The sequence below is a fragment of the Chenopodium album genome, chromosome 7, assembly GCF_948465745.1.
Source record: "Chenopodium album chromosome 7, dcCheAlbu1.1, whole genome shotgun sequence".
NCBI lineage: Eukaryota > Viridiplantae > Streptophyta > Magnoliopsida > Caryophyllales > Amaranthaceae > Chenopodium > Chenopodium album.
Window position 1 is genome coordinate 30630588 of NC_137840.1, and position 24007 is coordinate 30654594.

Below are 24007 nucleotides of genomic sequence, written 5' to 3' on the forward strand. Positions count from 1 at the left end.
CGAATATTAAAAAAACGTGGAATAAATGTTATTCTATGCTTCATTGAGTCATAATGTGTTTTGAGATTGCTAAATAGGTTCAAAGTTCTATATGATAGAAATAATTAAACCATTTCTATATATAAATTGTCTCTAATATGTTAATTAATTTGAATGAAAATGAACATTGCATGCGGAAGATCCAAAGGGATGGACTTTCAATATCATTGGATTATGAATCCATTGATATATGTAATTATCATTCTAATTTGAAATTTTGACTAAGTCACCATTTAGAGATATGATGATGTGAACTCGAGGTCGAATACATATCGATGTAAGAAAACCAAAGGTTCAAAGGCTAGAGACGGACAATGAAACTTCATTTGTGATATGATCACTATTTATGCTTAGTTGAAGCATGGAATTGAAAATACTGAAAAGTTCAAAAGGTTCGGTATGAAGTTCAGTGATACTTGATAAGATAATGATTACATTACAATATGATTGTAATTGTGAAAATTTAATTTAAGACATATACTTGGAAACACATTCAAAGTATTGCGATATGATCGTAATAATGAGAATTTAAGCCAAGACCTTGATAAACATCCAAGAGTTGTGAAATCATTTTACAACAAACTCTGAAAGAAAACCTTATGAAATGTTCATAAAAAAAGAGCTATCAATCTATATAAGATATATTTTGATAATAGATGAAAATTACCTATCTTCCAACCATTGTTCAAGGGATATACTTTTAAGATAAGCTACAAAACTAAACAAAGAAACATAGGTCAAATCAAAATTGTAGCAAAAGCTTCATATGTGATATGGATAAGAAAAGTTCTTATAAAGTCTTTCTACAAAGCAAGGAATAAAAGTTGTATTAAATCGTTTAATGCACGATCAATTCCTATACGGAGCACAGGGTACTACTACAAAAACCATACTTACCACAAAATGTTTGTTGCTCAAGTAGGTGCCCTTATGGAAATTGTTCCAAAAGGTCAAGTGAGAGTAGTATAAATCTCGAAAAAGTTCGAGAAAAGCAACAAACAAACATGGCTCAAACCATGGTTGGTTCACCCTATGCTTATGTGCCTCCTCAAAAAGGCAAGTGGGAGTATAAGAATCTTGAAAAGTTTGAGAGCCTTGAAAAGTTCAAGAAAAGTGAATTCGAAAATCTTGAAGAAATTTGAGAAGTAATCGAATCAAAGCAGCAATATGAGCATGATTCACCTTATGTTACAAATGACAACGCGTGGTCTCATTAAGTGTAATGGGAATAATCACTACAAGAAAACAGCAAAATTGCGACGGAAAAAGTTCATCGTAACATATGTCAATTCCGTTGTAAAGTAGGGTTATGACGGAATTCCGTCGTAAATGGTTGTCGAAAAACCCTTTGTAGGAAAATGGCTATATTTCGACGGAATTTCCATCGTAAACCAACTTTACGACGGAATTTACGACGGAAATAATATCGTCGGACTTGGAATTGGCCTTTATTGAAGATCCGTCGCAAACTTCCGACGGAAATAGGTCCGTCGCAAACTTTAGGTTACGACGGAATTTTCCGTCGTAATTTATAATTTACGACGGAATTTTCTGTCGTAATTTATAATTTACGACAGAAAAAAGCCTCGCAAAATATAATTTACGACGGAAAAAGCGTCGCAAACTCTAATTTACGACAGAAAATTCCGTCGCAATGTACATATTGTAAGATTTATTTTGCGAGAGAAAATTCCATCGCAAACTATAAATTTCCGACAGAATTTTCCGTCGCAAATTATAAATAACGACGGAAAATTCCGTCGTAAATTATATTTCCAGCCCAAAACAAATTTCTGTAATTTTCTGCTTTTTCAAACCTGAATTTTTTTTAATGATAAATCGACAAAAAAAACTAAATATTGAGTCCTGAAATTGTTGTTTTAAAAAATTAATTACCGACGTACGAAATTATATTTATGTACATATATATATATAATAATTATGTCCTAGTACAAAAGATAGTCCACATTTTGGTATCTATACCAAACAGAAGCTAGGTTAGAGTGATTCTATGCTAGACTAAAGCTAAGCTACGCAATCGCCTGGAAACCCTGGCCTGCTCCACCACTACCCGGGTCGTCCCTAGGGTCTCGATGCTGAGGATGAATGGTGGAACATGAGTCGTTGTTGGTGAGACGACTCATCATCTCATCCATACTCTCCTTGTATCTCCTCTCCATTTCAGCCATTCGGGCTTCCATTTGAGTTTGGAGAGCTTGCACCCTGTGTTCCATCTGGTCTTGCATTTGAGAAATGACAAACGGCGTGTATTGCTGTGAAGAACGGGAACCTCGACCCATCTGTTTGCCATAGTAGAGCTCTGCACTTTGGCTAAGTCCCTTCACACGCCCCTTCTTATTGCGCCCACCCACCGACTCCCAGTACAACTCATTGGGACTCTTCTGAATCCCCCGACTCCTTGTTTCTTCGAGCTTCTTCTGGTAGGTCTCCTACAAAATATTGAAGATAATAAAAAATATTGTTAAAAAAACAACCAACAATATAAGGTAAGGTTTCTTTCTTCTAACATTCCAATATCACATACTTTTAGGTGCCTAAGGATAGAAATAAAGAGAAATAAGCACATAAGTCAATTTTCGACCATAACTCATCCAAAATCATCCAAATTTGGCCTATATGGCTAAAACCATGCCTATTTTCTATGTTTTCAATGAAATGGAAGGTTTCTTTCTTCTAACATTCCAATATCAATTGCATTTAGGTTCCTAGGGATAGAAATTAAGAGAATTAAGCACATATGTCAAATATCGACCCTAACTCATCCAAAATTGGCCTATATGGCTAAAACCATGCCTATTTTCTAAGTTTTCAAGCAAATGGACTCGTTCTTTCTTCTAACATTCCAATATCACATACTTTTAAGTGCCTAAGGATAGAAATTAAGAGAATTAAGCACATAAGTCAATTTTCAACCCTAACTCATCCAAAATAATCCAAATTTGGCCTATATGGCTAAAACCATGCCTATTTTCTAAGTTTTCAAGCAAATGGACTCGTTCTTTCTTCTAAAATTCCAATATCAATTTCTTTTAAGTGCCTAAGGATAGAAATTAAGAAAATTAAGCACATAAGTAAATTTTCAACCCTAACTCATCCAAAATCATCCAAATTTGGCCTATATGGCTAAAACCATGCCTATTTTCTAAATTTCAAGCAAATGGACTCGTTCTTTCTTATAACATTCAAATATCAATTTCTTTTAAGTGTCTAAGGATAGAAATTAAGAAAATTAAGCACATAAGTCAATTTTCAACCCTAACTCATCCAAAATCATCCAAATTTGGGCTATATGGCTAAAACCATGCCTATTTTCTATGTTTTCAAGCAAATGTAAGGTTTCTTTCTTCTAACATTCCAATATCAATTGCTTTTAAGTGCCTAAGGATAGAAATTTAGAGAATTAAGCACATATGTCAAATATCGACCCTAACTCATCCAAAATCATCCAAATTTGGCCTATATGGCTAAAACCATGCCTATTTTCTATGTTTTCAAGCAAATGGACTCGTTCTTTCTTCTAAAATTCCAATATCACATACTTTTAAGTGCCTAAGGATAGAAATTAAGAGAGATAAGCACATATGTCAATTTTCGACCCTAACTCATCCAAAATCATCTAAAATAAGCATATAATGAGTTCTACTTTGCTAATTTTCCATATATCAACTCATATAATAAGTGTTTACCGCAATCCTTTTTGCTTTGTTGTTGGCAGCCACTTGGCCTTTTCCAGACACTTCCTTGAAGTGTGTCTTCAAGAAAAGATCATGGGCATTTGGTAATTGGCCTTGGTTTTTTGCTGCCTTTATATGTACATGCAGAAAATCAATGAGAACATGTTAGCCCACCAAAATTCATTAATGGACAAATGACTTAATTGTTACTGGACATATTGTAGGAACCTTACCATCCTTTTAGCATGTTGTACAGATGACATTGAACCTTGAAAGTGGGTCGGTTCAACGACATTTACCATGGATCCGCCTCTTCGGTTCTTCTTGTTTTGTTCCGAACACTTCTTATATTCTGGATCGGTGGCAACAATTCGCATCATGACTTCGTGGACATACTTATTAAGCCATCTTGGTCTGCGACCATTCAGCCTGTGTGTGATGTTGTAGAACGTGTTACGTAGGCGATTTGCAAACTTTTCTTCGAAAGTGTCCTTCACTTGGTTGTTTAATTTAGGTGCCCACTTGAATTTTTTCTGCAAATCAAGAAAATGTCTTTATTACAAAATTCAACTCCATCAATGTAATTTATAAAACATGTATTATGTTAGGTTAAAGTTATCATACGTTGAACAAGTTCCAAAAGTGCTCTCTCGAATCTTCATCAACCTCTCCATAATTCCTCCAAGGCTTAACATAGTAGCCGGTTAGCGAGTCGGAGAGCACATTCTTCACCGGGATATCATCAAACCTATAATAAAGGATAAACATTCATGTAAGTAGATAATCAACAAAAAGTGAACAAAACGTGGTTAAAGTAATACAAATTCACTTTATCAAAGTAAATACGAATTTAAGGATATTTCATTATACAAATACATACGCACCAAAGTGTGGAAGGGTCCAACTCTAGCAAGTCATTAGGATGCGGGTCCTGTAGCTCCTGTTCCTGTTGCTCCTGTTGCCCTTGTACATGCCTAGGAATCTGTCTTTGATTGACGATTTCTTGAGAGGCCCCCAAATCATGTGCCTCCTCTTCCTCCATTGACTCATCCTCGTCAACACGTGCAACCTGAGATTTCCCCTTAGTCTTTCTCCTCTTGGACGTTTCTCCTTTATTTCCTCCTCCCATGATGACCACCTGAAAAAGTTGTTAGTACCATGATCGCACATTGTAAATTCATAAATTAGATCCATAAGACATTAAAATAATAAAATGAGACCAAAAATGTAATGCAATATTACAAGTCCGAGTAGTCACTAAAAACTAAACATTCGAAGACAATAGTTAAAGGTGTAACTACATATTCTCCTCTTCATTACTCTTATCACTACTACCACTATCATTATCACTATCATTATTACTATCACTAGTGTCATCTAAAAATACATCGATGTCCTCTTCTTCGTCACTGTCACTGGAGCAAATGCTTTCTTCTTCTTCTTCATCGCTTGAGATAATAAAGCCATCGTCATCATCATCATCACTATCAAGTTCATAGTCTGGAATGTCATTTGGTGGACAAAGCGTTGCATGTACTTGTGGTGAAGGACCCTGCAAAAACTCTAAATCCACCGGAGCATCAATCACCGACCTTGCTTGAGTTCTAAATACAGCCCACCATTAAACCCGATCACGTTTAAGGCTAGGGTAAGATGCATAATACACTTGAGACACTTGGTAAGATAAGACAAATGGATCATACTTGGGATACTTCTTAGTATGATTTACTTCGACAAACTTGTATTGTTCATTAATGTTCATTCCTTTACCACAATCCATCCAACTACAACTAAACAAAATATTCTTGTACTCTTTTTCGGGACCGGTGTAGACAAGTTCAATTATGTCGTTTAAAATTCCAAAGTACTCTCCACCGTCCTCACTTGAGACACACACCCTGTAATTCATCATAGATTTGTGTTTGCCATAGGACTGTGTGTGGAAATTAAAGCCACCGACAAATATCTGGTTCCAAGTTCGAACACGCTTGAAAGGCCTCATAGACAATGCTCGCAACACATCGGAACTTGGTTTTTGTTCTCTCACCTATAACCGTTACGAATACAAATGTCACACTAATTGAAATGAAATATATTATATTATATTATCACAAATTAATCGATATGCAATGTTCGAAAAGTATTATCACCTTGTGATGAAACCAATCAGGGAATTCACTTTCGCATTTCTCCATGACATCTTCTCGACGCAAATAAGTTCTAGTACTAAGAATGTAGTCCTCAAACTGCCTAATAGATTAATGACACATGGTTAATCATTGCAGCACTTATATTAAATTTAAGGGATTTTCAAAAGTTTATCCTAAACATATATACCTTTCGTATTCACCAAGAATGCCGGTATTTCTTAAAACGAACAAATGAGCACGTTCGAGTTCCTTGTCATCTAAATACCGAGTTTTACCCAAATTTGACACACGACCCTTATCCACCGTGAACAGCTCTGGGATTTCATCGTTGTCAGCTGGGGAATCCACATCAGCATTCACATTTTGACCTAGATCTCGTGTTTTTGTGTCAAGTGAGGGCTGAAAGTAATTGGAGCAGAAGTTTGATATCTCTTCAGTGAGATAAGCGTTGCATATGGAACCTTCAACACGAGCCTTATTACCAATTTTCCGTTTCAGGGGATTGAGGAACCTGTAATTATGTTTATGTAGCCGTAGAAGTATAAGTAACGAAAAACAATGAAAGAGATGAAAGTAAGAGTTGAGAAAGGACCTTTGATTTACCTTTCGAAAGGATACATCCACCGATATTGAACTGGTCCACATAACTTGCCCTCATATGGCAAATGAATTGGTAAATGCTCCATGGAGTTGAAGAAAGATGGGGGGAAAACCTTCTCAAGCTTGCACAGGATCTCAGCTATGTTTTTTTCCAATCGCTCCATGTCGCTTACTGTAATTGTGTAGCAACATAAATCGCGAAAGAATTGGCTTATCTCTGTAATTGCATTCCATATATGGGTAGGGAGAAATTCTCTCAAAGCAGTGGGAAACAACCTCTCCATGAACACGTGACAATCATGACTTTTCATTCCATGTAACTTACCCGATTGCAAATCAACGCATCGGCTCAAATTGGAAGCGTAACCATCAGGAAACCGCAGCTGTTTGACCCACTCACACAAAACCTTTCTCTGAGCCTTGTCAAGAGCAAATGGAGCCTTTGGCATGAATTCTTTTCCTCTATCATCCTCTTGAAGATGTAGCTGGGGCTGTTTACAGTATTTAGCAATGTCATTCCGAGATGATGGCGTGTCACAAGATAGCTTTTTCACGTCCATTATAGTGTGAATCAACTGATCAAAAAAGTTTTTTTCAACGTGCACGACATCTAAGTTGTGACGAACAAGCAGATGTTTCCAATATGGAAGGTCCCATAGAGTGCTTTGCTTGAACCACCCTTTTTTTGCATTCTTGAGACGTTTCAGTGCCTCGGGGCCATCTGTTGCTTTTAGGAGGTTTTTCACACATTCCCAAAGTTCCACTCCTGACATGATGTGAGGTGGTGAACCTTTTTCGACTTTGTTTTTACAAAATGCATTTTTACTATTTCGAAAAGGATGATTTGTCGGAAGGAATTGACGATGGCAATCAAACCAAGAAACCTTACCACCATTTTCGAGCCAAAATGCTTTGCTTTTCTCCATGCAATATGGACAAGCCTTCTTACCGGCTGTGGTCCAACCAGATAACATACCATAAGCCGGGAAGTCACTAACGGTCCATAGGATGGCTGCTCGAAGATTGAAATTTTGTTTTCTCGAAATATCGTAAGTATTTGCCCCAACTTCCCACAACTGTTTCAACTCGTGTATGAGCGGCTGCATGTAAACATCCAAGTTGCCCTTAGGGTTTTTAGGATCAGGAACTAGTAACGAAAGAAACATGAACTGTCTTTTCATACACATTGACGGAGGCAAGTTATAAGGGGTCAAAATGACAGGCCAACATGAATAATGTCCCCCAAACTAACCATGTGGAGCAAATCCATCCGTACATAGGCCAAGTCGAACATTACGAGGTTTAGAGGCAAACTCAGGAAAGCAACTATCTAGGTGTTTCCACGCTTCACTATCGCTAGAGTGTGCCATTGTGCCTTGAACTCGAGGATTTTTAGCATGCCATGTCATTTCCTCAGAAATGTTTTTAGTTGCAAAAAGCCTTTGCAACCTAGGTGTGATAGGGAAATAAAATAGAACATTCAAAGGCACTAAGCTACCTTTAGAAGTCTTCTTGTATCGGTCGCTGCCACACACCCTACATGTAGATAATTGAGCATCATCTTTCCAAAACAACATACATCCTTTCGGGCATGCATGAATCTTTTCATGGGGCAGCTCTAACCCCTTAACAATTTTCTTGACCTCATAGATTGTCTCGGCCATGTGGTTGTTGTTAGGAATCGCTTCATTAACCAAAGAAGAAAATCCATCAACACATCTGTGCGGCAAATTATACTCACACTTTAGGCTAGTGATTCTAGAAGCCATCTCTAACACAAACAATGAACTCCCTTCGTATAACGGTTGTTCAGAAGCCCTTAACAAATCAAAAAATGGCTTGGCTTGTGCATTAGGCTCCTCCTCTAATGAAACAGGTGGCTCTTCGGAATGGCCTTGATCTTGAAACTGACCAAAGGCATCCAAAACCATTTCACGATATTCATTTGACTGCCTTGTACGAGTTCCTGGAAACCCTTCCCCATGACACATCCACTCGTAGTAATTAGGTAAAAAACCGCTGCAATACAAATGAAGTTTGACCGTATCTGGATCCCAAAGACGTTTGTTTTTGCATTTAAAATATGGACACCTAACTTCATTCGGGTTGCTACTCTTGGGATGATCTTCCACATATTTAAGGAATTCATCTACCCCCTTCAAAAACTCAGGATTAATAGAATTCCCAACCTTCCTTTTGTACATCCAGCTACGTTCTTTTCGTTTCATGATTACAAGTTTTACACAACTAACACATATGCCATTAATCACATTAGTCATAAAGCACAATATATATTCATTATAGATCAAACTATTATGGAAATGCAAATGAGAAGAGAAATGATTTCCAAGGGTCCTTATCACTCCAACCTAACCCATCCTTGTACGTTCAATCTCACTAGTGAATGTATGCCAGAATTTCAATTCTATGGAAAATCCGCCAGCATCTCCCTACAGTTCCCCAAGTACACAATATAGGCGATTAGAAACACCTATATATGTACCTAGAGAACATTGTAGAGAAATGACAAGCAAGGATCTTCCTTAGAATTAAAACAAAGGAATACATTCACCACCTAAGTGAGAATAAACGTACAAGGACAGTCCCAACCGGGGACTATTCAAGACATACTCTTAATGTGTATGCCTTGAACGGGTATCTAGGCATATGATTATGCAAATGATTTTTTTAAAAATATATATACTTAACTAACATACATAATATTAAACAAATATATCAAGATTAAACTAAACAAGAGAAACATATCATAACACCATACTATTAATATAAACCAAATCAAACCAAACCAAAGTAAACTAATATATCATATTAAACTAAACCAAACCAAACTACCGTTTTATATATTAAATTAAAACATATTTAAAAAAAAAACTAAACTACAATAAGATACTTTATATTAAAATAAACTAAACTAAAACACATTATATTAACATAAACTTAACTAAACTACATTATGTTTAAACTAAACTAAACCAAACTAACATTATATTGTTTTTTTAAAGAGAAGGGAGCAATTAATTACTTATAAGAGATGACCAATGTCACTAAATTAACCAAACTAAAAGTTATTGAATACATTCTAATTATAATCCAGCACACTATCTAACAACCAAAGTAAGATACACACATACATTATATTAGGGTTTGTAATGTAACTAACCTTTAGATCTGCACTTCTTTTTAACAATTAAACCAACAAAATTGTACAAATCCTACAACAAAATTAAAAAAAAAAAATAATTAAGGGTTTATAAGTAAACAAAATTAAATTGAAAAAAAAAAGGGGGAAAGCAAAGGCAACTTACTGTCAGGCGGAGGTGTGGCGTCGCCGGAAACAACCACGGCCAGGTGGTTCAGTCATGGCTAGGGGACGGAGGTGCGGCTGCGTTGTGGTGGTTATATGTTAGCTGTTGGTGGTTTTTTTGCAAAAAAAAAAATAAAAAATAAATTGACTAATTGCACACACTTACCTAGACGCGGCGGCTCGCCGAAAACCACCAGGGCGGTTGTTTCTGCCTCGACAGCTCTCCCTTCCTCCTTATCTTTCTCTTTCTCGTTCTCTTTCTCCTCTCTCTTTCTTTCACCCTTCTTTCTCTCTTTCGTTCTCGGCGGCTGATGTGCGTCGACTTCAAGCGTCGCCGGCGTAAAGGGTAAGCGCCGCCGCGACTTTCTTCTCTCTCCTTCTTTTTCTCTCTCTCCTCTCGCTGCTTCTCTTTCTCTCTCTGCGTTTCTTTCCCCCTTTTTTTTAGGTCAAGGATAGAATTTTAATTTTCAAAAAATGAAAATGAATTTTACGACGGAAATAAATTCCGTCGTAATTTAAAACTTACGACGGAATATTCCGTCGCAAATCACTTTGCGACGGAATATTCCGTCGCAAATCACTTTGCGACGGAATATTCCGTCGGAAGTTTTAAATTATGACGGAATTTATTTCCGTCGTAAATTTTACGAGGGAAAATGCCTCGTAATTGAAATTTTTCGTCGCTAAATTGCGACGAAATGTTTTCCGTTGAAAATATCCACCTTAACGACGGAAAAACATGTCTGTCGTAAGTATTCCGTCGCAATTTAGCCTATTTCTAGTAGTGAATAACCATGTGTCGAAGGTAGTACATTCCAAGTGCACATCCTCAAATTGTCGTTTCTCATTGAAAACTAAACAAAGTTGTTATATGAGTTTCAATTGTTGCATAAAAACCCACAATGATAACTAGAATATGTAAAACTTAGTCAAAGAAATATGATTTCATATTGACTAAGAGTTCTAAAATATTTATTTTGGAACATGATGAATATGCAAGTAATGAAGATGATTTGACAAGTTATAACTCTAAATGGTTTAAAAATCAGGAAATCTGAAATAGATTCTAAATCTGTAAGCAAGTGTATGACACTTGAATAATTTGCCTAATTGGGTGAGACCCATTATAAGCAAAACAGACAAGAAAGAAAATGTTTTCTAAGTAAGAAAAGACTTGTTAAAGGATTCAACTAATTCATAGTATGACTATGACTACGACGAAAACTTTACATTAGTCATGTTGCAAAGATCTATTAAAGATATTTTAGTTATTACTACCTTATAAGATTTGGTAGATGGATTTCAAAACGCTTTCTTGAAATTGTTCATGAAAGAAGATTTGTATATGATACAATCAGAATGATTTTGAAAATCCAATAATCCTAAAGATGCATAAAAGATCCTTTAATGGATTGAAGTTAGCATCATGGAGTTGATTAATGTTCTTAATTTTGTGAGTTAATCAAATCGTTTGATGTTCTCGTAAAATGAAGAAAAGGTCTTGTGTGTACAAGATGTTTAGTGGAAGCTATGAAGTCTTCTTGGTCTAGTATAAAGAGCAAATTATTCATTGCTTGAAGAGTCAAGTGGTGGGTAGTGCATTTTGTATGAAAAACCTTGAAGAGAATGATGAGTACATTTGGGATTCAAAATCTATAGAGATAGGTTTTGATGGATGTTTGAGTTTGGTTAAGAAGCTTATATTGATAAGATTATTATAAGGTTCAACATTATATTGAAAGGAGTTTCAATCCTATGTAACATGACATGTTGCTTTATGATTCAATGCTTTGAGAAAGATTGATGAAATTAAGGTGTTGAGTGATGATCCTCATGCAATATGCAAAGGATGCATCATGCATGTCATGGACTATACTTGTCTATTTGATTCACGCGTTTTAAGAACAAGTGATGATAAATTTCAATCGAAATCCAATGTGATGTTGGAATACAAATTAGAAATTCTAGAGTTCCTTGCGAAAGGGCGAAGAAAAATTCTTAGTGTATGGAGATGAAAATGATTATAAAATTTAGAAATTGCAAAATTCATGTTTATGAGAATGTCTCATGAACTCTACTTACTAAACCCCTTCTACTTACAAAGCATGAGAAACATGCTAATGAAACTGGATTGAGGCAAATGATGTAGTTAGAAGTTGTATTTGTTTTTGGAGAAAAACAAGTTACATGTGTAATACATTCATTTGCAGAATTATGTTTATCAATTGAAACAAAGTTTCAATCTAATTTAATCGTGGTTTCAAGATTAAATAAAATTTCTAAAATAATTATAAATTGATGGGCTCATCAGGTTGATGACCTGTTGAATGAAACCCCACAGGTGAACTAAATTCATACATTATTTAAGTTCCTAGTTCGGAATCATTAAAGTGGACATAAATGATTATATCAATTGGAATAGCATGTAACATTGATTGGATAGTGCAGTTTCTTGGGCTATAGGAGCATAGTGATGATGCTCGGTCAATCACATGGATATGCATGAATGATGCATGATCGAACTATAGACCTACTTTGAAGTTCAAGTATAGAGCTTCCGGATATATTAGTGGATTCCTTTGACATGAGTGGAACACTGATTCCATTCAATGATTGATTTAGCTGTGGTACACTCAAATGTCCAGCCTTAACTGGGGATTATAAAGGGTGTTTCCCGGTTGCTTCATGAGTTGAGTGGGATCTTTGGTTGCCACAAGATTGGATTGAGTCTACCTATTAAATAGGAATGTGTCTTGGCCTTTTGAAGAGGGAGAATTCAGAAAATGCATGGCCGTGCTCAAATGCATTACATAGTAATCATTTGTTCTGTGAATCTCACTCAGTTTTTCAAGAAAAGGTTTGTAGACTAATATGATCACGACATGAGATGCAATCATATTATCAAATCGACACACATTGACTTAAGGAATTTGAATATTGCGCACTTGGCTCAGACAAGTGGGAGATTGAAGGAGTTATGTCTTCGATAAGTGTAATTACTAGATATATCAAGGATCACGATTATGGAGATAATTAGTTCATTCTATAGGGTCGTCATTGTTAGTTGCTAGATATGACAAATGATCTTTGGGCTAGTTAAATGGTCCAAAGCCCAATAGAATATAATGGATCCTATGAGGTCACACGCAAGGGTATTGGGTTAAACAAGTAAGAGGCCCATTAATGGGCCTCATGAGATTATGACATACCATGTAGAGTGTTGGGCTAGAGTAGTGTGTTTGGGATAAGGTGTTTGGGCTTGACATGGACTCTTATTTAGAGATATGATCTATAAATAAGATCCATGCCTAAGGTTGCAGTAAGTCATAATTAACTTACAGTAAGTTTGACATCAAAGCAACCATGTCCCAAAAACCCTATACACTCTCCTCACCTCACGGCCCTACCCTCTCCCCTCACGTCCGTACGTGCGGCGCCCCCCTCGTGGTGGCTCGTGGTGTTCGTTGTGGTGGTTCATGGTTAGCTCGTGTCTCTCTTCTTCATTGAAGGTTGATTGAAGCGTTCAATCACGACTAACTAGCATTAGTGGAGGTTTAACTTGTGCCCGTGGACCAAGTAGAGGAATCACGCTTGGGGTTCTTTATCTCCCATTGTTCTTGCTCGATCGCACGTGGAATCACGCTACAAAGGTACGATTATATGTTCGTTATGTGTTATGCATTAGATCTTGGGATTAGATACTGTTTGAATATGATTCATGTTTTTCTGCTGCGTAGTACCTATAATTCCCTACACTTATCATTAGCGATATAGGCATAGGAACTCAAATAAGATCATAAAGAAGGAATTTATGTGCATTCAACGCATTTCTATCCATTCTGGAACCTCGGAATCATCAAGAAGCCTTGTAAGATGCTGGCTGGATTGTAGCCATGCAAGAGGAACGGAACGAGTTTGAAAGGAACTAAGTCTGGCATCTTGAAGCAAAAGCTAAAGACAAGAAGGTTATCGAACTCAAATGGGTTTTCAGGAACAAGCAGGATGAATACGGAACCATAGTAAGGAACAAAGCTCATTTGGTTGTGAAAGGCTACAACCAACAGGAAGGTATTGATTTCGAAGAAACCTTTGCTACTTTAGCAAGACTAGAAGCTATTAGAATACTCATTGCTTTTGCTTCTATCATGGGTTTCAAACTTTACCAAATGGATGTGAAATGTGCTTTTCTAAATGGTTAATTGATGGAGGATGTGTTTGTAGAACATTCTCCAGGTTTTGAAAATCCAAAATTTCCTAGTCATGTTTTCAAGCTTGACAAGGCTCTTTATGTCCTTAAGCAAACACCAAGAGCCTAGTATGAAAGGCTCTCCAAGTTCCTTTTGAAAAATGGTTTTAAAAGAGGAAAATTATATAAAACTTTGTTTTTAAAATCACAAGGAACTGATCTTTTAGTTGTACATATTTATGTAGATGATATTATCTTTGGAGCAACTAACGATGTTTTGTGAAAGTACTTCGCTGATATCATGAGTGGTGAATTTGAAATGAGCACGATGGGAGAATTGAACTTCTTCCTTGGACTGCAAATCAAGATGACAGAGAAAGGAATCTCAATTCATCAACAAAAATATATCAAGGAACTATTGAAAAAGTACAACCTTGAAAAAAAAAGACAAATCACACACCCATGGGAACAGGCACAAGACTGGATGATGATCTAACAGGAACAAATGTGGATCAAAAAATGTACAGAGGTATTATAGATTCCTTATTGTACTTAACTGCTAGTAGACCTTACATTGCTTTTAGTGTTGGACTATGTGCTAGGATTCTGTCAAATCCTAAGGAATCTCACCTAACTGTTGTAAAGAGGATACTTAGATACTTGAAAGGAACCGACGAGTTATGTATCTTCTATCCTAGAAGTGATTCTTTTGAACTGAAAGGTTATGCAGATGTAGATTATGCAAGAGACTTAAACAATAAAAAAATTACATCTGGTATGGTCCAGTTCCTTGGGCCATGCTTAGTCTCATGGGGTTATAAGAAACAGAACATTGTAGCTTTATCTACAATTGAAGCAAAATATGTTGTTGCAGCTGCTTGTTGCTCTCAAGTGCTTTCGATAAAACAACAACTCAGAGACTTTGGTATGAAATCCAATTGCATTCCTATTTTCTGTGATAACACAAGTGCAATCTGTATCTCTAAAAATCCAGTGCACCATTCATGTGTTAAGAATATACATATTAGACATCACTTCCTAAAGGATAATGCTGAGAAAGGCTTAATTAAATAAATTAGAATATTGTGAAACAACTAATCAAATTCCTGACATTTTGACTAAGACTTTAAACAGAGAAAGACATAAGATGATGAGGATGGAGCTTGGAATGATTAAGTTGTGTTAAGGAAAATCCTTGATGTTTCCTTAGGTAAAATCTCCAAACTGATGTACATTTTATCTCACATAAGATGATATGTTTAAGTACATAGATATGGCATGAAATTTAAGCATGTACGTCCAAAGTTGTGCATAAGAGAATTAATAATTCTTGAAATCCTTGACTGATGGCATGAGCTATGTTGACTTTTTCCGTGTATCAATTTGCATATTCACAAGTTTATCTTTTCAACAAAAAATATCGTTTTGATTTATTTTAAATTTTCTCATATTTATCTCATCAAACATGGTTTATCTGGTGAATACATTCAATATTCATCTAATTTTGTTGAAGTGATCCCTTTACATGCAAAATACATTTCATACTCCAGAATCATCCTTTTAGTTTCCCAAAGCTATAAATGTAGAGGATGCATCATCATAATTAACCTCACCTAACCTTTACCCAAAAGCGACACCTCACATTTACTCCCGTATAAAAAGGTGATGGATAATTCTAGATTTTTTACACCACTCAGAACTTATTCATCTCCCTTACAAAGAACTTCACTCATACTCTTCCGTGGATATCTCACCAAAAAACCAAACCCTAACCAAAAATCAAACTTCCACTGTAAAAATCCAAGAGATTTCTACAGACAAAACCACAAATACTCTCAAACAACTTCTTCTCAAATATCCTCCATCTCTAAAATCAAGACAAATGGAAGATGAACCAGAGCTGCTCAAAGAAGAAGAAATTGAAGAATTGGGGGTTTGGTACAAGCACAAGACTCCAGCAATAAAGCACCTTAAGGAGAATGCGAAGCAGTTTGTATCGAGTTTGAGCTTGAATCTTCCATGGTGTAATTCTTGTAAGTTCAATGAATTTCTTAAGCTAATTAAATTTCAAAATTGGACTTATTTGTTGAGTGAATGTTTTAGTAACCCTTTATATGCTGGTGCTTTAAAAGAATTTCATTCTACTTTTAAGTGTGTGAAAGGAAAAATTACATGCATAATTCAGGGAAAATCAATTGAGTTTGATGTTGAGTATTTGGGGGAATTGTTTGAGGTTCCTTATGCTAGTTATGAGCTGTATTTTAAAGGGTCAGCGTAGAAACCTCTTCCTAACCTTACAATTGAATCGATTGTAGAGCATTACCAAGGAAACCCTAAAAGCACATATGTCAACCACAACAATTTCACTCCTCTCCAAAAAATACTCCTTGAAATAGTTCACAATGACATGACATTGTTCCTAGAACCCAGAAGAGAGATTCAGCGAACAAGCTTGACTGTATATTCATTACTGTCTTCAACACAAAATCCCTATCAACTTCCCTTTAATTGAGATTGACCCGTGAAGGTTACACCCCATTCATAATCCATGAGATTACTAACTCCATATGGTTCGGAACTACAAAAGGAGGATAGGGATGATGGTACGAAGTGAGTCATGGAGTCATATTCGCCCGTATTGGCCTCTACTCGATTCTTATAGTGAAAAGTGATTCCTGCAATCTCAAAGGCATGCAAACAAAATATTCAATTTGCTCCAAACTATTATTAAGCTAAATTGGTTTAATATTAATGCAACATATAATTCTAAAAGTTGTGACCACTTGATTAAACAATAAGATTAAAAAGGATCCTAAACCGGTCATCCAAATTATCTTATTAGGCGTGATTTTCAATTACATATTCCCTTTAAAAATGCAATATGGTGATCATAAATAACAATAGAATAAAAATTAATATTGAAAGTATTAACAATAATCCAACAATATTAAATCGTTTGAAAAATAATAGAAATAAAAGGAACATAATTCTTACTTTGATTTTGTTTGCTTGCAACTATAAAATAATAAATGAGTTAGTAACATCAAGGAAAAATAATAAAGCAATAATTAAATTAAACAGAGTTGATTTGGGCCAAACCCTCAAACAGTTCTACCTTTCACGCCTTGATTTAAGGACAGAACCTCGAGTAGAGTATGGACTCCTTGGAGTGCTTAAAGAGGAAATTTTGAAAGAAGAAGGGTAGACTAGTGTTTAGGCTAGAGCATAGAAGAGAGTTAATTGATGCCCCGTACATCTTAAATGAAGGTTATTTATAGGGAAAATGAGTAGAGGGAACACACGCAATCCTACAAAGATAAAAACCCTAAAAAATAATACCGTGACACGGCAAATCATGCCGCAACACGACAGAATATCCAGTGACACGGGGGAATATTGTGTGATGCGGGAAATAATTATGTTACGGGAGGTAAAACGCGTGAAGAGTTTACAAGGAAAGGACACGGAGCTACCCCATGTCACAACACTGGCACCGTGTCACGGGAAACCACACCGTGGCGCGGCAGTGAACCCGTGACGCGGTGCATTTTGCCGTGACGCGGTAGACTCTACGTCCGTTTTTCCCTCTGAATACATTTTTACCCTCATTTCATTAAGCCTTTTTAAGTGCCAATTTGAGAATTATTAATTTGGCCAAAATAATAAATACATAAATAAAATAAAAAGGTTTAGGCCAAAATTAAAAATAAACTATGCTTTGACTAAACATCAAGACTGATCCATGGACTATTAAAAACTGCATTTAATTAAATACGATTTTTAAAGCACTCTCGGGATTAAATACTGAACCTGACCAATAATGACGGTGAAAGATTATTCATCATCGGGTTTTGTTTTGGGGATACATTTTTAGGTGTCGACCAAAACCCCCACTTTGACTGAGTTTGTAGAAATGTGAGTTTCGAAAACGATACTCAAAGTAGTCGATAGGGACGGAGAATGATTTAAGATGTTATGCGATCCTAAATCACTCTATATACACCGATACCTGTAGAAAATTTTTAGTTCCACATATAAAAGAGTAAAGGGATAGAATACATATCTGACACCAGTGTATCGGTGACAAATGAGTTTGGTAGCTTCCTATGCTTGAAGGAATCCACCGGATGATGTTTTGTTGAGATACTTTCCATGCTTGAGGAAAGTTAACTGATGAATTTGGTAGCTTTATAAGCCTGAAGAAACCTACCGGATGATACTTTCCATGCCCGTGGAAAGTCAACATATGATTTTGGCGTTTTTCTATGCTTGAAGAAATCCACCGAATAATACATTCCATGCTTGAGGAAAGCCGACAGAATAATTTGGCGGTTTTTCTATACTTGAAGAATTCCACCAATAATGCTTTCCATGCTTGAGGAAAGCCGACTTGGCGGTTTTCTATACTTGAAGAAAAATCCACCGATAATGTTTTCCATGCTTGAGGAAAATCGACACGCTGACTTCTTTACTTTGAGAGGTAACAATGACCGACAATTTTCCATGCTTGAGGAGAAAACTTGTCGAATGAAATTTGCAAGTCTCTGTGCATCGAGATTCTTGCGCCATGAAGTAATGATGGTTCGATTGTCCCCGAACGTGGGCCGTAGATGATTTACCTTCAAGTCGACTATCCGACCATATTAGGTGTTTAAAATGTCGAAAATGTGACCCTGACGCTTGTTAGGGGTAAACTGGTAATTTTGGTACCCTTTAAATACCAATTAAAATTTTCTGGCGCAATTCCGGTGAGAAAATAACTATCTAAAAGTTGCGAAAAATCATTCCAACTTAGTCAAAAAAACCAAAAATATTCGCCAGGAGCTTTCAAATGTTTGTAGGGCACACAGCTAAGCACTGCGTCACGTGGACAATTCTCGCGACACGGTGTCAGACCCCGTCAAACGGTAGATAATCTTGTGACGCGGGATATTTTTTGTTGAAATATTCAACGCGCCTCGATAAAAAAGCCGTACAACGCGAAGAAAAGCCATTACACGGTAACGGGATAAGAGGCACAGGAACGGAGCCACGTAACGACTACTTTTTTGGCTTTAAATTCGAGCTGCTGCTTTCCCATTTTCTTACTTTTTCTTCGCCATTTTCATTCCCTCGATCTTCGTCCGTTCTCTCTTCTCCTTTTTTCAATTTTTATTTCGCCGGTCACCGTGCCACGGAGTTTAGCACCGGCGCATGTCAGATCTCACCGTGTCGCGGCGGCTGTGACCGTGCCACGACGTTTGTTCTTCGCTTTTTTGTGTTGGTGTCGCCGTTGCTGCTGTTCGCAGCTGTCAGAGAATAGCCGCTGTCGTCAAAGTGTCACCGTGACACGGGCTGACATACCGTGTCGCGGTGGTTACTGTAGAAGTTTTGCGGTTTTTGAGCTTTTAGAGCTCAATTCTCCACCAAATTCGCTCCAATTTTTTGCTATTTTGCTCATTTTCAATTTCTTACAAGGATCCACGTAAGTTTCCTTTGCTTTTGTCTCAAATTTTGTTGTAAAATGCCATCTTTGCTTGCAACCCAAAATAAAAATCAAATTGGGGGTTTTCGATTTTGAGCTTTTATGTCAAAATTCTTGCTATGAATTAACTTGTATATGAATGTATGTTTGTTTGTGAGCAATTTGAGACCAAGTTTGTGTGATTAGATGAAGAATTGAGCATATCACCATATTTTGGTACTACTTGTGTGACATGGTGTTCTGGTTGTCTATGTTATTTCTTTGCTCTTGAAATGGTGATATACTGGTTGTAGATCATGTAAAATATGCCATGATATGCCGATATATTGTTTTTGTGCAATTTCGGAATATGCTCTGTTATTGTGTATGTACTATATCGTCATGGAGAACATAATATCATGCAATTAGGAGAACAGTAGTATTAGTTCGTCATGGAGAAACTAAGTACTAGAAATAATTCCATTATTTTGCTGTTAAGCCGTTTTTGAATAAATAACTAAATAACTTAGGAAATGATGCTAAGTATTTAGATTTTTATTTTTGTTTGAATGTAATAGCATGCCTAGACAACGAGATCGCAATCTTTCTACTCGTGGCCGGCGTCAAGCTTTTCGAGAGGACACTCCCACAGTTCCTGAGGGCATGGACGACGATGCCTTAGAGATTGAGCCTCGCCCTTATACGGGTAGGGGTAGGTGGATTCCACCTCCGTGGACACTAGACGAGTTGGTTTTCTGTCGCGAGAACAACTTTTTTAACCGTCCACTTACCGGTGTAGTCGATGGCAGGCTTCGCCATCATGGATCCGGAGCTGAAGATTTGATTCCCCGGCTATATAGTATTATCTCGAAGGTCCTGTCACTAACGCCTTGTGGGAGTTTGCTGGTTTAAGAGATTTATATTCAGCGGTCGTGGGATTTCGCAGCCCCCAGGGTTGTGCCTCGATAGTTGTTCGTGCATTGTTGGAGAATTTTTAAGATACTACTAACACTTTTCACTTTGCTTGGGGGGAGATGACAGTGACCCCTCTGGAGTTTAGCATGATCAGCGGCTTACGCTTCACCGAGCGGGCCGTACGACATATTCCTTAGCTCACTTGGGGGGCGGCTGAGGTATCAGATTTGTTAGGTCCGATCGTTCAGCATATCAGGACTCAGTCGGTGCCTCGAGGTGGTCCTAAGAGAGGGCGATCACAGTTGGCTTATGTTCTTGCCCATGGCTTTGATATGGATGAGATGACACCTGAGCAGCGAGTGCGAATCTTTATCTTGATTCTTATTTCCGGGACTCTTTCTCATGATAGGAGTTCACGTGCGCTCGTTTGCTATCTTCCTTCTTTGGTCAGGATTGGCGAGATAGGATCCTATAGTTGGGCTAGCATTGGATATGCTGTTCTACTCTCGTCGCTGCGTCATGGCTGCAGGCAGCTGAATGACTAGGCCCCTATCGCTGTGTAGGTTTATGGAGAGTCGTAGAGGTGACGATTTTTCTTCTTCTTGTCTTGTTTTAACCAGTTTAACTCATGAGCTTAGAGATTACTCTTCATTCCAGTTGTGGTTCTATGAGTACTTTTCGGGATTGGCCCCCTCGACGGCGTCGCGGAGCGGTCAATGATTTCCCTGTTGGAGCCAGCTGGCGTGACCGAGGCGAGTCACGAGTGGAGTCCGTATCTACGTTGCGAGGGCTGCTGCGCCAAGGCACCTCTTCTGTTGGTGTAAGAATTAATTTTGCAGCATGTTATTCTCTACCTTGATATTATTTTTCGGGATTCATTGCAAATTTTTATGGTTTTCAGGTTGTTATTGAGATCTAGTATTGGCCTTGGGCTAGGATGACTTATTTTCCGAGGCCTTGGAGCTTTCGGCGTGCCGTGCTTTTTTTATTTGGTAAATAGAGATTTTATTACCAAAGGAGAACAAATTATAACAAACAGTCACTGCCCACACATCTAAGCAGCAACACCACAAGACACCAAAAGACCAAAAAGGCCAACAAACACCAACACAGTTCCAAGAACACTCCTAGCCACCTTCCAGGAAGGGTTCAAGGAGAGACCAGGAACAACTACTAGACTCAGACACCTGGCCACCTTCCAGGAAGGGTTCTAGGAGCCAGGATAAGACAAACAACCTAAACCCACCAAACCATCAACCAAACCAGCCAACTGCTAGCCAGAAAAAACATTAGCAGAAGCAAAACCCGCCAGCACACCCAGAGCAGAAAGCCTGCAACTGCAACTAGAACACGGCCAGCTAGAAAAACCCAAAAACTAGCCTAAGCAGAATAAAGTAAATATCTATCAATACTATTACATCTGCAAGCAACTAGGAAGGTTATCTCCTTAATCAAATCAGCATCTGATTTACAGTTCCATGTAAAAATTAAAGCATTCCTCTGATGCAAAACATTATAGACAGTTTCAGAAAAACACATCACAATTAGCCTGCTCCTGGCATCATTTTCCTATAGCATTTTGCAATCCAATGCAGTTCATCAGCAAAGCTCAGCACAAGCATAGTAGCATTGAAGACCATATCACCTTTGAATAACTGCAATCAAAGAACAAATGAGTCATAGTTTTATTAGAACCAGCACATAAAAAGCAACAAGGGTCACAGGGAATGTGCCAGACTAATAGTCTATCCTTAGTGACTTGTCTATCCAAAATAGCAAGCAAAGTGATAAAGATTACTCTTTGGTGAAGCTTGATTATTGCAAATAACTCTCTTCCAGGGAACTTTAGACCCTTGAGGCTTAATGATACTGTAAAGCTTTTTAATCTGCATCTTGCCATTGACAGTAACATTATCCCATCCTCTAATATCATTCACAATATCTCTAGAAGCAAGGATCTTTTCCAAAATCCAGGAAGCTTTTTTAGGAATAGGAGCAGTCCAAAACATCTTGCCAGCAAAATAATAAATGTGAACCCATTTTACCTAAAGGTTATCAAATTTGTTAGCAAGGTCCCAAAGCACCTTGGTAACAACTGCTTTATTCCAATCTTCCAAAGAAATAAAGTTCCAACCACCACAAGACTTGGTAAGGCACATAAATTTCCAAGCAACAAGAGCTTTCTTTGTGGGGTTACCTTTCCTAGTCCATAAGAAACACCTAAATCTGGATTACATTTCTCTAATGATTTTCTTTGGTAAAATGAAAATTTGAGCCCAAAAGGCTAGAACACCAAAGAGAACACTTTTAACCAACTGTAGCCTGCCAGCATAAGACAGATGCTTAGCAGCCCAAGTGTCAATTCTGTTGGTAACTCAATTCTCTTATTCTCTAGCTGTGTTAGTGATGAATGGCATTTATGCCACACTTTTATCCTTTTTCTCTAAGGATTCTCCCCTCATTTGCACTTGTTTGGCCTTTTTTCTAAGCATTTTTACTTCGTTTTGCTTCCTATTTTCTTAGTCTTCTCGCTTTGTTTTTATTTTGATCTCCATGCTTTTGTTTTGTAGGTATTATGTGCCGAAAGAAAGAGGATATCAAGAAGCCAAGTTAACTGTTGTGCGTGGGGTGCTGTGCGGCTTCTACGCGGGCGCGCATGTTTGGCTGTGTGGGCGCGCAGCCCTGTCAGAACCCACGCAGCCAGGCTGAAGAAACAGAGCCTAACCAGAGAGTTTGCGCGACTTGTTGTGTGGCCTACTGTGCGGGCGCGCGACCTGATGCGCGGGCGCGCAGGCCTACTGTGCGGGCACGCTTATTTCCCCGTACCCTCAAAGTTGCGGCCGCGTACTACGCTGAGAGGGCGCACACACCTACTGCGCGGGCGCGTATATGTTGTGTGCGGGCGCGCACGGATGGGTGTCTGATTTATTTGCGCCTTGTTGTCAAAGTCTCTTTCTTTTGGGGGAGCCTCATATATATAGATAGGACTCTTTGTAATAGAAAACACTTAGTACTAATTCCATAAAACATTAGCCGAATCTAGAGAGAGAAAATAGATTGTTATTCAAGCATCCTTTATTGTATTCAACTTTGATCAAATTTTAATCTTCCTTCAATCAAGCAAGAATCCAAGTTTTCATCTTTCATTAATCCTTTTTTTAGTAATCTCTTCTCCTTTCCTTTAATATTATTTATTTAATTTATTGTTACTTATTCTTGTCAATCTTATTAGCTTATCTAGTTGTTATTGATTTCATTGATTTTAATCATGTTTTGTTTTGAGTTTCTTGAGTTTTTTTCTAGTTTCGATATTATGTTTAATCTCCCTTCTCCAGGCTAAACTTTTAGCTAGGGGAAGGGGGTGAAAGATATGATATGATATTGGATGAATGATGATGGTTGGATTGAACTTATGCCATATATTGATAAAAGACATGATTTTTATTAGCTTGGGAGTATTGTTGCACTCTATTTGATGTTTTCTAGTTTAAATGCATGAAAGTGATTTGAACTAGATTAGGATCATCTCTATTTTAATGATTGCATGAGAATGAGTTATTAAAGTGGAGTTTTTATGGATTGTGTTTCTTTATTCTATTGATTTGATTGTAACTAATAGGATTCATGAGAATGATCCTTATTAGTGTAGACCTC

At 37.4% G+C, this 24007-nt stretch overlaps 1 protein-coding gene across 1 annotated transcript; it reads left to right on the forward strand.

The window, feature by feature from the left end:
- The first annotated feature begins 14457 nt into the window (after window positions 1-14457).
- Window positions 14458-15069, forward strand: LOC145640131 (secreted RxLR effector protein 161-like). The gene has a single exon (XM_081691442.1). The coding sequence runs from the start codon at window positions 14458-14460 to the stop codon at window positions 15067-15069; it is 612 nt and encodes a 203-aa protein (XP_081547568.1).
- Window positions 15070-24007: the final 8938 nt, after the last annotated feature.

What these genes read in the sequence shown, in the direction of transcription:
- LOC145640131 (XM_081691442.1), top strand. Translation starts at nt 14,458, where the DNA reads ATGGGAACAGGCACAAGACTGGATGATGATCTAACAGGAACAAATGTG.